The sequence below is a fragment of the Paramormyrops kingsleyae genome, chromosome 25 (genome assembly GCF_048594095.1).
Source record: "Paramormyrops kingsleyae isolate MSU_618 chromosome 25, PKINGS_0.4, whole genome shotgun sequence".
NCBI lineage: Eukaryota > Metazoa > Chordata > Actinopteri > Osteoglossiformes > Mormyridae > Paramormyrops > Paramormyrops kingsleyae.
In genome coordinates, this window is record NC_132821.1 from 20,300,350 (window position 1) to 20,316,971 (window position 16,622).

Here is a 16,622-nt window from a genome sequence, read left to right on the forward strand (position 1 = left end):
TGAGCTCATGGTCACGCCGCTGACACAGACGGGTGAAGTTGCAGGCTCTCAGGCTCTGTGCACATTAGCACACTAGCTCAAGCTGCATTTTTCTTATAGACCCATTTACCGGTTTGTGTTTGGATCTATCTGTAGATGGACAGACCTACTCCATACTGAAACTATAAAGGTGCCTGTTTCCAGAATTTTTAGACAAGTGCTGTAGAAATAATACAATGACACTATGCTTGAGCTACATGATAAGAACAGGATGACGCTGATTCTCATACCTTGTGGTTTATGATAAAATTAAAACCTCAGCAGTGTTTCATGCTGTCCTTTCAGGGAGAGGCAGTCCAGGGACTTTCCACTCAGCTGCTAATCTTACTGTAAACACACTGGAGCCAGCTGCTATTATGAGATATCCAGTGATTACACAGCGGAAAACACAGTCCAATAACTACAGAAGTCATCATAAACAACAGCAAGCATCAGAGGCGAGGACATGATGCCACAGGACAGAGGCTGTGATGGCCGTCTGTAGACCACTATCATCAGAATAATGCACATAAATGTGATTTATTAGTGATTTATTATTGCCTTTGTACAGTACAGCATATGGTTTGGTAGCACTACAGTATGTGGGGAGTGGTTCATCACTTCACTGGATAGTTGTCAGTGGGACCCAAAATGCCTGAGCATGGAATGGAGGTACAGATGCAGGTTGTGGGGGGGGGGGGGGTTAATAAGAGGCTTCAGTGGAAGTCAAACACGTTTCCCCAGACCGCCGACGCTGTACACTGCACCCTGAAAAAAGCAAGTGTGAATGCAATGAGGTCAGAAGGCTTTTGTCTGTAAAAGAACCATGAGATTCTCAGAAGCAGTTTGACCACATGGCTGCAGCCTGACAGAAGCCCCCAAACCACATCCCTTCGAAGGAAAAAAACCCTCTTCTGAATTGAGGTACTGACACAAAGTACCATTATAATGATTATGAATATTTTAAAAGGGTTATACATTGTTAATATGCAGCTCACTACATCTGGTGAATTATCTGAAATGACCTTCCCTGCACTAGCCTGTGCTTCCATGGAGTATTTTATTAAGGATTTTCAGCTCATTTGTGAATATGTCTGATGGGTAAAAATGTAGGATTTGCTAAAGCTTCTTCTGTTTATGCTCTGCAGTATGTTCACATCCATCTGAAAGAAAGAGTTTTAGATTAAAACATCCACAGATCTGACTTCTGCCTTTATGAACTCAGCACGTGGGGTTTTCGTTCCTGAAGTGTGGCTGCTGAAATACACCCTGCAGATACTATCACTAGCAGACAGGCACTCGGCTACACTGTACCACAAGAGATGTTTCATTGTTTGTCTGCATGTGCCCCTGTGTGTTCACAAAGACAGAGTTGTGTTAAAAGAAGTACAGTGGTACCTCAGTTCTCAAACTCATTAGAACTTTAATTTCTTAAAAGTCAATCCAACCAGTTCGAAAAAAAATTACCTAAAACTCGATCTGAATCTCAGAAGTCAAACCGTGAAGGTAGACCTAAGATAACTTGTTTGTGCAGGGAAATGTGTCACGTCTCTCAGTGGAAACAAAGGGTAACGCTTCAGTCTCAGCCTCACATTCGCTGTGACAGCACCGTGCATGTTTACACTAGCTGAATACATATATTTAGACAGTAAAAATACATTTAGACAATGATAGACAGTAACAGTAATTATTATTATATAATAAAATACATTTAAAAATAAAGATTTCTTATTCATTATTTTAATATTATTAATAAGCCATTAATACGTTTAATTATAATAATATTGGGGACGGAACGGAGACAAAGGCACAGACATCAGGGTATCGGGGAATACGGGGTTTAATTACAGGTAAGGCAGGCAAAACGCAGACGGACAATACAATGACCGGACTGGGGAAACAAACTGAAACGCGGACTAAAGACAACAAGCAGAATCAGCTGATCATACGGGGATTCCACACGGGGTTAACGAGGGGGTGTGACACATGGAAGGAGTGGACAATCGGGGCAGGACACAGTGGGTTTTTTTTAACTACACATTGTTTGGATACATTTATTTTCTTACTTTAAAAATTACTGTTTTGATAAATGTACTTAGATGTGTTTAGTACAGTATATGCTTTTCTTGTTTTTTTCCGGTTCATTTTGTGTTTAAATGCTAAAAAAAACATATTTCGGTGTAATTTTTTGGGGCCGGGAACCAATTAATTGGTTTTCCATTATTTCTTATGGGGAAAATTCGATCAGAACTCGAACTTTTTAGGATTTGGTCCGGAGTTCTGAACGGATTAATTTCGAGTTCTAAGGTACCACTGTATATAAAAACTATTCTATTTAACTCACCTGTGCCAAGCTTTCTTCACTGGTGCTACAATATTATACTCAGATACTTATATGGAGATAAAATACCTGTACGCCTTAATTTTGTGTGCATTTGTTTTTTCTAAACGGGGCACCTGATGACTGATGACTAATTTGGCCCTTGAGCATGAATACATTACCCATCCCCCAACACTGTCTGTCAACTATGAGTCAAGACTAAACCAATTCACCTTGGTGGTGTTCAGACTGGCTTTATACTGTTCTTAAGAATTTTGTACAAACCAAAAAAAAATAAGAGGGAACAGCTATGTTGTTTGCTGCAGGAACACCAGGACCTCTCCTTGCTGAAAGTGAATGGTTGCATTAACACCAGCGGTGCCATACCTATCTGTATGGGTATGAAAACCCACCAGCTTCCCCCGTTGAAATATCAGGTGGCAGAGGAGAAGATTCATTAGATGGCTGCTGCAGTAGTAATCATGCCCTCTTCTAGCCCATGGGCCACCTCTGCCATCCTTGTCTGTAAGAAGGGTGGCAGTTGGCATTTCTGTTTGGACTGCTGCCATCTCTACGCTGTCACCAAGTGTGACTCCTACCCCCTGCCCTGCTTTGCCGATGTACTAGATGCACAGTAAAGTCGGTACTGGCAGGTGGTGCTGGCATACAAAGCCAAGGAGAAGACGGCATTCACACTGGGGCATGGGCTATGGCAGCTCAGGCCTTTGGATTGTGTGATGCGCCCACCACCTTTGAACGCCTAATGAAACAGGTACCAGAAGGGATTCCACAAAGCTGCTGCCTTTTCTAGAATTTAGAATTTAATTGTCGTTGTTGACACACCACAGCACACAGTGCACAACAATGAAATGTGTTCTCTGCATTTAACCCATTTGTGACAATGTAACACAGAATTACCCACTCTTTCAACCACCTATATCATTCGCGAATGTTGATTTTGAAAGAACATGCAGAATTCATTCATTCATCTCGTGCTCAGGCCACTGTTCGCAGCGCATACAATACAGTATACATTCATATCTGTTGGTGTAACTAAGAAAATGGTGGTAAAAAGGTTTAAAAAGACCAAGACATTGTAGAGATGATAAAATTGTATTATACATATGATATTTTTTGCATATAAAATAAAGGCCGACTTACAAACAAATTGTCACGCTCACACGGGCGGGACGGGACAGCTGCAGGCAATTTCCTAATGTTCTTAAAGTGGATGAGTCCTCACAATCATTGTGAAATGTTGTTGCCATAATTAGGAGCATTACCAAGCATTAGTCTGTCGTTTGTCTTCCCCGCTTGCCCTGCCCTGCTTGTCTCGCCTGCCCTGCTTGTCTCGCCTGCTCTGTCCTACGCTCCCGACCCATCGCCATCATTCCTCCTTCCCGTTCGTCATCTCGTCCCGTGCCTGTCCGTAGGACTGACCTCCCCGGCTTACGACCTCCTGCTTCCATCCCAACCACGACCTTGGATTACCCAATTGGGTTTGTCTGCTCCCGGTTGCTCAATAAAGCACCTGCTCTCCAGCATTACAGGGTCTGCCTCCTGTCTGCTTGCCGGTCGTAACACAAATCGACTTACGACCGGTCAGTCAGAACAGATCGTGGTCGTAATATGGTTTTTGTTTTATAATGTCCTTCTGATTAATACTTCAATAATGAATTGTATTATTTTTTTTTTCTCTTTACAGAGGCAAACAACATTTTAGGCACTCATTAAAATGCATGAGTACTTTGGTTATTGGACAGATTATCAAATTCTATCTGTCTTTTTTATTATTGTAACCCTTCTAATTTTTACACATAAATTGTTAAGTACTCTTGGGTTACACCAACGATTTTTTGCAACCTTGTGATTTGAAATTACATAGTGAAAATATAGATTTTCACATAACTTTTAACATCATTTTCACATTTTAAAATTGCTTTAAGAGTATCCCATATCATAAATATGAAGTATTACACTATTAAATATTGAAATAGCTTCGACGTAATTAGCTACTTTTTCTCTATAGCTTGTAGTGTATTGCTGTTTGGGTTCCCCAGGTCTAAAAGACAAGAGAGCCGCAGTTCCATGATTATAATGGGGCTTATAAAGGTCTATCCGAACGTGGAGCAAGTTCATACTTGTCTTGATCTTCTTGTTTTGCTTAAGTTCTTGAATGTAAATACAGCCTGTCTGTACATGCACACGGAACACACCCATCTTCCCGTAAGACGGTTAAGGTAAGAAAATGACAGCTTCCTACTGCGGACCGGCATCGTACGTTATGGAAAAAATTAACGGACCGGTCAAACCTGTAGCCCGGGGGGTGGAGGGGGTTCGATTGGCGGTAGATTAAATAACTGTCCTTTTTCTATTTCTTTTCAAATGCAAAAAAGCATGGCTTGGAAATATATTTAGTAGTTTATTTTTGGGAAATCGGATTATTCCTCCCGAAAACCCCCGCCATGAATGCTCGTGTATTGCTGTGTACGTCTGTAAAGCACCAAATATCACAAGGCATGGAACTGAAACTATCACGGAATGAATAAATTGCTTTTTAAAAAACATGGAGTTCACCTTTCTCCTTCCACTAGCTAGGTTTTAAGTGCATTTTCAATGCACTCATTTAAGGAAAGGACTTAGAGTTGGGTATGAACGATAGGGACCATTTTTGTGGGAGTACGTCTATATTAAACTATGTGACGGTGCGGCAGTAACCGGTTGTGTCTTTGCTCTTTTTTTTATTTGATTCGCAAAACATTGCAGTTCCGATGGGCCTTTTCATTTCCGTTTATTAAAACAGCATCATTGTTGTTCACAATCCAGTGACTGCATCGTTGGCTCGTATGGGATGTCATTTTGAACATGGGTGGGGCACGACCAACAGTCACACAATAGCAGCGCACATGCATTCATATGGGAAAACAAAATGCCAAAGATGGAGGAGATTTTTTGTGCGTTTTCGACTGGTAAACACTTACAGTAAAAATGCATCATGCCTTTGAAATGTGGCAGAAAGTTTGAGGCGGGATGTCTGCTTACTCTCCTAATGATCCCAGGTAAGTTTTCGTAACATACGTCCTACATAACAGTCTGGAAAAGTTTGATAAGGAGTGATAACGTGTTTAAGGTGAAAACACTTATTTTACAAAAATATTTTAAGTATAATCTTTCGATATTAAGTCCGCATTCAACATTTGTTTCAAACGTTGGAAAAATGATCAAAAATGCACTTTATTGTTGAACACGAAGAGCACGAGTTTCCGCATATAACCGATTCCTTTGTGTTGTATTCCTGGGTTTGCTGTGCTTCAGAATTTCCAAAACGAATTACATCCAAATCTCATATTTAGTTGAACGGTTAACCGACCGATGAAATGGCGTAAATATATATATGTGAAATAAAAACCATTTTAAAGAATTCATTACTGAAGATGATGAGAGATATGTTCCTTTCTTTTTTTATTCAAATCTTGCATTTGAAATATCTGTGGTTTGAAATATATTTAAATATTCAAACATTTATGACCAATTTCCAGCCAGTGGCGCCCCCAGGAATTTTTCATAGAGGTTGCCAGACTGGGCCATTGAAAATCTTGTGGCACCAGTGATTAGTGGCCGTGGTCTCCATTGACAATGCCATTTTTTTTTTACACATTTACATATTTACTGAGGTTACGGGGTGGGGGGGGAGGGGGGGGGGGCGGGCAGTGTGATGGAGACTACAGCTTTGGGAAAGAAGCTGCTCTTTAGTCTGTTTGTATGGGATCTCTTTAATATACAGGACTGAAGGATGCTGTTAGGTTAGCACAATGTCACCAAAAAGAAAATGTTGTAAGTGAAGAGGTGACAGAAAAGGTGGCAGTTCTGGGGGGGGGGGGGGTATACCCCCATGGAAGCAAACACGCTCCCCCTAAATGCAGAGGCGACTAGGGTGTGACATAGATATATGTGGGCTACACTAACTGTGCACTGGCAACGCAAAATTAAACACATTTCATAGTAAGACTCTTAAGGCGGGTAGTACAATCACAGAAGTTACGAAAGGTAAACAGCCAGCGATTGGAAGCAAGACAGCAGAGTAAAATGTTTTTAAACTACTGCGTTTATTACTTTTACTTGAATTGCCGTTGTTGATCAGCTCTGCATCGAAAAATAAGCTTAACTGATCACATTGTAGCAGCATCTACCGAGTGACTATTACTGTATAACAGAAAAGGTGAGATTATACGAGTGTAACGTGTAAGCTGTGTGATTTCAGGGCTTCTGGGTCAGGAAGGGAAGACATTGGCCATCACAGAGAGACTGGGTAGCAAAGTGACTCTGCATACTGGTGTTACTGGACTACAGAATGACTCTGTAATAGTGTGGACATTTGGAACTTCTAGTCCACCCCCAACAATAGCTAAATCAGGTTATGGGAGGATTGAAACCAACATCAGTGAGAGATTCAGAGAGCGGCTGCAGCTGGACCCACAAACTGGATCTCTCAGCATCACAAACATCAACACCAGTGACGCTGGAATTTACCAGTTACACGTCATAAAGGACCACATACTGAAAAAAGAATTTGATTTAAACATATACAGTAAGTGATATGAAATTATCAGTTTAATACTTCATTACATTTTTATATGACTTTTCCATTCCAGTCTTATGAAGCTTAAACTTCCAATTGACTTTTGTATCTTTATTTCTTCTAGTCTCGTTTTGGTTCTGACCCATTCTTCTTATTGCCATAAGCCTGCTCTCTCAGCAAGTCTGTAGATAATCTGCTCTCCTGTTTACCCACAGATCCAGTGAACAGGCCGCACATAACATCCTTACAAGGTAACCGTCTGTCTGATACTGATCTACACTAGATCTGCTCTTCCCGTCTGAGAGATTTGATTACATGACAGGGCTCCTTTACTTTCATATTTATTACATTTAGCATGACACTACACTGCCCATGTGACACGTCTCTCTCTCCTCCTTACATCTCCAGCATCCAGTCGCTCATCAGTCCGATTATCAGCCAGTGGGAGGTGCTGGGTTCTGTGCTCTGTGGAGAACGGGAGAGACGTCACCCTATCCTGGTACAGAGAGACCGAGAGACTGAACCAAACCAGCAGCCCTGACCTCAGCACCAGCCTGTCTCTCTCCCTGGAGGTCAGGGAGGACAGTCCTGTCTACAGCTGTGTGGCCACCAACCCAGTCAGCGAAGAGGCTGCAGAGGGGAACATCAAACAGCTGTGTCCTGAGCTGGGTAGGTCTCAGAGCAGAGGGTCCCTCATGGTCTGCTGCTGCTGCTGGACACTAACACAGCTTCTCCTCTCCAATAACTTACTGCAGATGCATCGTCACAGAATGCAAACAATAAGAGACCAAAGTAACAATGCAGTATGTAGCGTGTCTTCACCGACTTCTTTTATTGCAGCACTTCCTCTTTTCCTGCATTCATATTTATTTATTCAGCTGGTGGCTCAAAAACGTACAAATGCCATCTGTCCCTTTTCTATATGCACCCATTCACTACTGGGTCACAGTGACAGGGTTACAGACAGAGGGAGAGCAAGCAAACATGCGGAGCTTGGTGTGGATAAGGTGCAAACCACCAAGCCACTGCGCTACACTAAGTACATAAAACACAAAGGTAAATAAAGACAAGACAAAGAATAGGTGGTCTGTACCTGTCTGTCAGGTGCAGAGATTGATTGTACTGGATATAAATGACAAACAGTTGGTTTGCTCTCCTGTTACCTAATGCAGGTCCATTATGGAACCTCCTCTGATTTGCTGAAATTCTTACAAACTGAGTGAATCTCCTTGTTTGTTCAGGACCTTCACCGACGCCAAGGATTTACGTTATACCTGCAGTGTTGATCCCTACAGTTATGATCCTAACTGGATTCATTTATCTTATATATAAATCCAAAAAATCCAGGAAAATCGAAGGTAAGAATGTTCAGCTTTAACAATGAGTTCTGTCAGGTACAGCAATAAGTGATATGCATTTTTTTTGTCATATTGCCTTTATACTGTATTATTAATGTGCTTTTTTATATAATTACACATAGTCAAATGTCCTCACTTTGCATGTTAAGGAGTCACATTTCTGCCCTTGCTTAGATAACCTAGTGTCAGGGGCACGGTAGGGGCATGGATATCCTGGCAGATTCAGGGGGCCCAAAACTGTACAGGGGCCCTTCTATACCTAAGGGAGGTGGCCCAGTGTGACATTTTGTCAGGGGGCCTAGAATCTCTAGCTATGCCGCTGCCTAGAAGTGAGTTCTGTGCATAGAAGTAACTTTGCCTGATTCTGTCTGCAGAAAGTGAGAACCCCAGGGATGCAGGCAGTGATCAGGTGACGTACGCAGACATTGACACTGGGAGGACAAACACGCAGCTTTTGGTAAGAGCTGCACGCAGAGTCACCCTGTCGTCTCTGTGCGTTATTTTTATGCACGTCTTTGAAATACAAACATGGCTGCTCTTCCCCAGCCCTCAAAGGCTCTCCATCTCTGTGTATCTGTACCTTCTTTTGAAGTGGTTGTTCGGCAAAGGGGGAGGTGCAGTAATTATAAACCTTACAGAAGAAAACAGATTGAGTTTCTCAGGCCCAGAGGCGGTGAAAACTGAAAGCCGCATTCAGCTTGCATTTCAAAACTCTGGCTGTGTTTGAATTCTGGGGCTGCATACTTTGAAGGACGCGGTTGTATAGCCTTTCAAAGGTCCACGGAATAAGAACATAAGAACTATACAAACGAGAGGAGGCCATTCGGCCCATCAAGCTCGCTTGGGGAGAACTTAACTAATAGCTCATAGTTGTTAAAATCTTATCTAGCTCTGATTTAAAGGAACCCAAAGATTCAGCTTGCACTACATTATCAGGAAGACTATTCCATACTCTGACTACACGCTGTGTAAAGAAGTGCTTCCTTTACCCTCTGGGGTCTAGGATACACACTTTCACTGACTGGGGCATGATCACACATTTCTTCAAATATCATAAACTTAATTCATGGCAAATAAATTATTTCTTATATATTTGTTTTGCCATTACACTCATCTTTATTTTAATATATATTGTAAATATGTCAGATTTTTGTTAAGTTTGTAATTTGACATCAAAGTATAGACATTGCAAAATGCCGTTTGGAACACTTGCAGAAACATTGTAAAAGTACATAGTAAGCAATGCTGGCAGGGTGTTTTGATCCCAGATATCTGATCACCAAAGTCTTGGCTCCATGAAGATGACTAAATGGTGTAGATGCAACATTCATTTGGATAAATAAATAAGAAAAAGGTAACTCATGTCACTATTTCTGGCTCCTTTCATTGAATATGTAGCAACTTTCATGTGTATGAATGAGCCATTGTCACCTGGCCACGTCCCTACCCCCCTTTTATGGCGCTGATGGGGATGTATCTGCATTTCACCGTTGCGCTGTTAGTCAAATTACCATGTGAATGCGATTTGAATACGCGCTATTTAGAATGTGAATAGCGATCTTCGGGTGAGAGCGGTACTACACGCCCCCAATGCAGCTAAAACAAAGTAAGATGACATGGTTTACTTTTTTGCTGATTTAACCTAATTAAAAAAACTTTAATACTTCCAACAATGGACATTTTGAAAAGAAGACAGATTACGGATTTAGCCAGCGTTTTTTTCATGATTCTACATTTAGATTTCAGCGAGATATAGACTGAAATAGACGCGAAAAGTCTCGACGACATACTCGACCCCAGAGAGTTAAATCCAGTTTGAAATGTTCTCCCGCTAATTTCCACCTATTGCCACGAGTTCTTGTATTTGAACTAATGCTGAAGTAACTTCGGTTGAACAGCATCCAAACCTGTTAGAATCTTATAGACCTGGATCATGTCCCCCCTCAGTCTCCTTTACTTGAGGCTGAACAGATTTAGCTCAACTAACCTTTCCTCGTATGACATTCCTCTAAGACCAGGAATCATTCTTGTGGCCCTACGCTGCACCTTTTCTAAGGCCGCTATGTCCTTTTTAAGATATGGTGACCAAACCTGTACACAATATTCTAGGTGAGGTCTCACCAAGGAATTGCATAATCTTAGCATTACCTCCCTTGACTTAAACTCCACACACCTGGAGATATACCCCAACATCCTATTGGCCTTTTTTATTGCTTCCCCACACTGGCGAGAATGAGACATGGAAGCATCAACATACACACCAAGGTCTTTCTCATAATCAGCTACCTTTATTTCAGTAGGTCCCATAAAATACCTGTACTTTATATTTCTGCTCCCTACATGGAGTACCTTACATTTGTCTATGTTAAATTTCATCTGCCAGGTATCGGCCCAGTCACTAATTAAATCAAGATCTCGCTGTAGCTGCTGAGCTGACCTTGGTGTGATCTGCAAATTTCACCAGTTTACTGTATATATTGGTGTCTATATCATTTATGTAAATTAGGAACAATAGTGGTCCTAAAATTGAACCCTGCGGTACTCCACTATGAACGCAGGGCCACTGTGACATTGTGCCTCTTATAACTACTCGCTGCTTCCTATCTGTTAACCAGTTATCAATCAAGGTCGCTACAGTTCCTAAAATACCTGTCGCTTTGAGTTTAAGTAAGAGCCTCTTGTGGGGGACAACATCAAAAGCCTTTTGGAAATCTAAGTAGATGACATCATAGGCCTTCTTATCATCAACTTCCTGAGTAGCTTCCTCAAAAAACAGGATCTACCTCTACCATGCTGGCTATCCCTCAAAATGTTATTTGAGTCCAGGTAATCTACCATTTTCTCTTTGATTATAGCCTCCATAACTTTAACAGTTATACAAGTTAGACTGATTGGCCTATAGTTTGACAAATTACTTCTATCCCCTTTTTTGAAAATGGGCGTTATGTTGGCATGCTTCCAATCAGAAGGTACCACACCTTCAGATAAGGATTTTTGAAACAGTAAAGTTAAGGGTCGGCAAATAATATCCCTTTTACCACTGTAGGTAAGATGCCATCAGGGCCCTGTGATTTATTTATTTTGAGCTTAGCTAGGCTTTGCAAAATATCAGCTTCAGTTATATATACACTCACCTAAAGGATTATTAGGAAAACCTGTTCAATTTCTCATTATTGCAATTATCTAATCAACCAATCACATGGCAGTTGCTTCAATGCATTTAGGGGTGTGGTCCTGGTCAAGACAATCTCTTGAATTCCAAACTGAATGTCAGAATGGGAAAGAAAGGTGATTTAAGCAATTTTGAGCGTGGCATGGTTGTTGGTGCCAGACGGGCCGGTCTGAATATTTCACAATCTGCTCAGTTACTGGGATTTTCACTTCTAGGGTTTACAAAGAATGGTGTGCAAAGGGAAAAACATCCAGTATGCGGCAGTCCTGTGGGCGAAAATGCCTTGTGGATGATAGAGGTCAGAGGAGAATGGGCCGACTGATTCAAGCAGATAGAACAACTTTGACTGAAATAACCACTCGTTACAACCGAGGTATGCAGCAAAGCATTTGTGAAGCCACAACACGCACAACCTTGAGGCAGATGGGCTACAACAGCAGAAGACCCCACCGGGTACCACTCATCTCCACTACAAATAGGAAAAAGAGGCTACAATTTGCACGAGCTCACCAAAATTGGACAGTTGAAGACTGGAAAAATGTTGCCTGGTCTGATGAGTCTCGATTTCTGTTGAGACATTCAAATGGTAGAGTCAGAATCTGGCGTAAACAGAATGAGAACATGGATCCATCATGCCTTGTTACCACTGTGCAGGCTGGTGGTGGTGGTGTAATGGTGTGGGGGATGTTTTCTTGGCACACTTTAGGCCCCTTAGTGCCAATTGGGCATCGTTTAAATGCCACGGCCTACCTGAGCATTGTTTCTGACCATGTCCATCCCTTTATGACCACCATGTACCCATCCTCTGATGGCTACTTCCAGCAAGATAATGCACCATGTCACAAAGCTCGAATCATTTCAAATTGGTTTCTTGAACATGACAATGAGTTCACTGTACTACAATGGCCCCCACAGTCACCAGATCTCAACCCAATAGAGCATCTTTGGGATGTGGTGGAACGGGAGCTTCGTGTCCTGGATGTGCATCCCAGAAATCTCCATCAACTGCAAGATGCTATCCTATCAATATGGGCCAACATTTCTAAAGAATGCTTTCAGCACCTTGTTGAATCAATGCTACGTAGAATTAAGGCAGTTCTGAAGGCGAAAGGGGGTCAAACACCGTATTAGTATGGTGTTCCTAATAATCCTTTAGGTGAGTGTATATTAGTTATAGACGATGCTGGATTAGTAATATGAACTGGTAAGTTACTAGTGTCCTCAACAGTGAATACCCGTGCAAAACTATCATTGAACTCATTTACTATATCAATGTCGTTTTCAATTATAAGACCCTTACTATCCTGCAGATTAGTAATTTCAGCTTTTAGAGCTCTTTTAGAGTTAAAATACTGGAAGAAACTTTTAACGTCATCCTTAGCCTCCAATGCGATCTTCCTTTCGACATTCCTTTTAGCTCGTCTAATGTCATTTTTTAACTCAGCCTGTAGATTTAGATACTCTTGCTTTATTCTGTCATCATCAGTTATTTTCCATTTCTGGAACAAAACCATTTTCCTCCTTACTTTATACTTTATTTCACTAGTAAACCACCTAGGTTGCAATTTCCTAGATTTATTCTTGCTGGAAACAGGTATGAAGTCCTCCTGCACTTGCAATAATGTGCTTTTACAAAATTCCCATGCCTCCTCAACAGATTTGTTTTTTAACTCCATCCAGTTCACAGTTTCTAGTTTTAATCTCATACATTTGAAGTTAGCCTTCCTAACATTATATATTTTTAATTTAGACTTTGCTCTTCGGGCACTAAACTTAACCTCAAATTTAACCATGTTATGATCGCTACTGTCAAGTGGTTCTAAAACGTCTAATTTACCAATCCTGTCCTGGTTATTAGAGAAAACAAGATCAAGAATGGCATCTCCCCTGGTAGGGGTGTTAACTAACTGAGTGAAAAAACAATCCTGTACTAATTCCACCATCTCCAGTTCATTTTCAGAAGAGCCATCGACAATGTCCCACTGCATCCCCGGTAGATTAAAATCACCCATAACTACCACATCATTTTTATTGCTCAAAATCCTAATATCACTGTATAACAATCTGCTTTCCTCGGCAGCTACATTAGGTGCTCTGTAACAAACACCAACAATTAGGCTATTAGAGTTTTTAGCATCTAATTTTACCCATACAGCTTCCGTAGTTTTACTTATATCAGTAAGCTCCCTTGCCTGCAAGTTTTGCTTTACATATACTGCAACACCATCTCCCTTCTTACCTATACGGTCTTTACGGAACAATGTGTAACCATCCATATTATATTCTTGTCCATCCTTTTCTCTCAACCACGTTTCAGTTATTCCTATAATATCATAAGAGTCCGATGAGATAAAAGCCTCTAAATCATGAATTTTATTCCTAATACTCCTGGCGTTTAAATACAGACAACAAAGGGTAGGCCTATTACGGTGCCCACTTATAATATGATTTTTTTCGGGCTTTCCGTTTCCCCCCACTTACATACTTAACTAACCTCCCTGCCCCCCCAGTCCCTAGTTTAAACATTCCTCAACTACTCTACAAATACGCCTTCCCAGTACACTGGTTCCCCTCCGGTTCAGATGCAACCCATCCGGCTTGAACAGGTTCCACCTGTTCCAGAAGGTCCTCCAGTGCCCCATAAACCTAAACCCCTCTTTCCTACACCATCCTTTTAGCCACGCATTTAATCTCCTTATCTCAGCTAACTTAGCCTGACTTGCGCGTGGCACGGGGAGTATTTCAGAGAATACCGCCATGGACATTCTGCTTCTAAGCTTATTGGCGACTTCTATAAATTTATCCTGAATCAACCAATAATAAAGCAGCGGTTCTCAACTCCAGTCCTGGGGACCCACTGTTATTGGCTGATTGAGAGGCCATCCCAAAAACCCACACCCACACTGGCCCTCCATGGAACAGGTTCGCCACCCCTGTGTTAGGCTGAGACGCATCCATCGGGTGGATCCTTCATGGATCAGGAAAAGCTGGACACACTAGACTGCATTTGAAGGATCTGTTGAAATGGGACGGCCTTGTCACGCTGCTATCACGCATTAGCTCTTCGAATGCAGCCTTAGACAGATGCAGCCCTGGAATTCAGACACAGCCTCAGTCTCTTCTGATGTCATACATCAGGAATCTGAACCAGGATACCCTGAGGGGCGGCTCCCTCTTCCTGCCTGTCCTTACTGTGTGTTTCCTTCCTGCAGGGGGAGTCCAGCACAGAGGCAGAATACCGCACCGTGTACGCAGCTGTCAGCACATCTGCGTACCAGCATGGGGCAGCTGAACAGCACAACAAGGTTCCTTAGAGCCTTTAAAGGCTGTTTGGTCCATCTGCTGATGGTCTGGGGACATGTACCTGTAAACTGTAACTAACTATTTGTATTTCAGCCAGTGTTATAAAGTGTTGATTTTTTTTTATTTAGTTTTTATTTTCATACTTTCAGTTATCATTGTTGTCACTGTGCTTCGTTGTCGCTCCTGCTCATTGTTATCTTAGACAGTCGCTCTGCTCACCAGCTTGTCGTATCACAGGGGCACCAATAAACTTCCCCTCCCATCCTCTAATCCCGTGACTCATGGATCTGTTCACTGTCCCTACAGAAAAAAATTCAGTCACTACACCAAGTCCCGATGGAGTGAGCATACACACTCAGAGGAGCATAATTAGGTCCCTCAGCTCATTAATGCTAACAGGAATCCATGTGACTGCAGGTGAATGAACACAGCAGGCGGACAACATGACGAAGTTCACTTACTGCTGGAATAAGCATGAGACTCGCTGAGACGCCTGAACTCAGCAACTTTGAATGTGGTGTTTGGTTAGTGCATCCAGTCAGCAGCAGTTCTGTGGGTGAAATCAAAGGAGAATCACCAGATTCTTTATAGCTGACAGGAAGGACACATGATCTCACACAGGTCTACTTTGCGTTCTCTTTTAGAGTATTTTACACAGTGAAAAATAAATTACCACTGCGGAACATGCAGAAGGAGAACTGCATGTTCAGTTACTGTCTGTTAGATATTTATAGTCTGTTGTGTATACTGGTTTCCAGCTGGTTACCATGACCACAGGCCAGGGGGTTATTTACATTATCTAGCTTCCTTTGCAGAAGACAAAGAAAAACTCTGGGCGACCCTCTTGGCTTTGCCCCAGGCAGGACTAAAACTGAATCCAAACTGAGGGTTGAAAAGGTAAAATCCTCTTTTTAGTGAGATGATGCAAGTTAGTGTGACACAGTGCTCCACATAACCTGGGTGCTTGCACACCCCCGAAAAGATAAGTGCCCTGTTATATATTTTCAAAAGCCCCCCCACCCCCAACGAGATCTTCCACACGATTGGTCACCATATAGCATGTCCATCCTTGAATTTCCTCTTCTGACCTCCAATCTTGCTTCCTAAGTACATATATAATGATCACATGATTGATTAATCACCTGTTGTTCTATCGTTACATGTTTGTACTGACAGTGGTTATACACGTATACCTGTGATATCCTATAATGATGGTAAGTACTTCATATTATTAGCTCAAATTTCCACAAACAGGATAACAGCAGGGTTCTGTCCTCCCAGCTGCTCATGCGCTGTTCACTGTTACCATGACAGCCTTCCCTCACAAGCCCGACAGATGCATCCCCTCTTCCCAGTTAGGACAGTTCCTTGACTGGTACCAGGTCAGCGTGTTCCACAGCATATTTTCTCCAGCATACTTTTCCTGAATTTTACCAGAACAACAACATACTCTGGCCCAAAACCTAGGAAAAAGTGTTGTTCCCACATCCCCAAATGCAACAGCATCTTCCTGCCTAAGGCCTAAAACATTAACCCCATAATTCTTCCTACCCCAGTACCATTCCTCCACACCTGCTATTATACAAATATTGAAAGCTTGTGGGACATTACATTACATTACATTACAGATACCACAAATCGTCAGAGAGCCTTCTCTCCACATCATAATTTCAGCTCATTTTCACACAACTGCACATTTATTCAGTGCTGTACTGAACAAGATCATGTCACTTGACACTCCTGAAATGGTGGGTAATGGTAATCGTGCCATTTAAAGTTCTGTGGACAATGCTATAACATCCAAAGATCATGTGGATGATTGGGGCAGAGGTGGCAATTTTTAGGCATGATCAACAAACCAAAACTGACTTC

At 41.9% G+C, this 16,622-nt stretch overlaps 1 protein-coding gene across 2 annotated transcripts; it reads left to right on the forward strand.

The window, feature by feature from the left end:
• The first annotated feature begins 4,401 nt into the window (after positions 1-4,401).
• Positions 4,402-15,020, forward strand: LOC111839122 (CD48 antigen-like). Of its 2 annotated transcripts, XM_072707185.1 has the most exons (7): positions 4,418-5,397; positions 6,600-6,926; positions 7,133-7,168; positions 7,326-7,586; positions 8,159-8,275; positions 8,650-8,732; positions 14,660-15,020. In XM_072707185.1, exons 1-7 carry the CDS (start codon positions 5,334-5,336, stop codon positions 14,759-14,761), a joined length of 990 nt encoding a protein of 329 aa, XP_072563286.1. In that variant the 5' UTR covers positions 4,418-5,333; the 3' UTR covers positions 14,762-15,020. The 2 variants fall into 2 exon arrangements, with proteins under 2 accessions (XP_072563287.1, XP_072563286.1); XM_072707186.1 differs by lacking the exon at positions 6,600-6,926 and having other exon boundaries at positions 4,402-5,397.
• The last annotated feature ends 1,602 nt before the right edge of the window (positions 15,021-16,622 follow it).

Excerpts from the sequence above, each read along its gene's own strand:
- LOC111839122 (XM_072707185.1), top strand. The coding sequence starts at position 5,334 with ATGCCTTTGAAATGTGGCAGAAAGTTTGAGGCGGGATGTCTGCTTACT. Across the intron at positions 5,398-6,599 it reads TACTCTCCTAATGATCCCAG|GGCTTCTGGGTCAGGAAGGG; the intron begins GTAAGTTTTCGT and ends GTGTGATTTCAG. Across the intron at positions 6,927-7,132 it reads ATTTGATTTAAACATATACA|ATCCAGTGAACAGGCCGCAC; the intron begins GTAAGTGATATG and ends GTTTACCCACAG.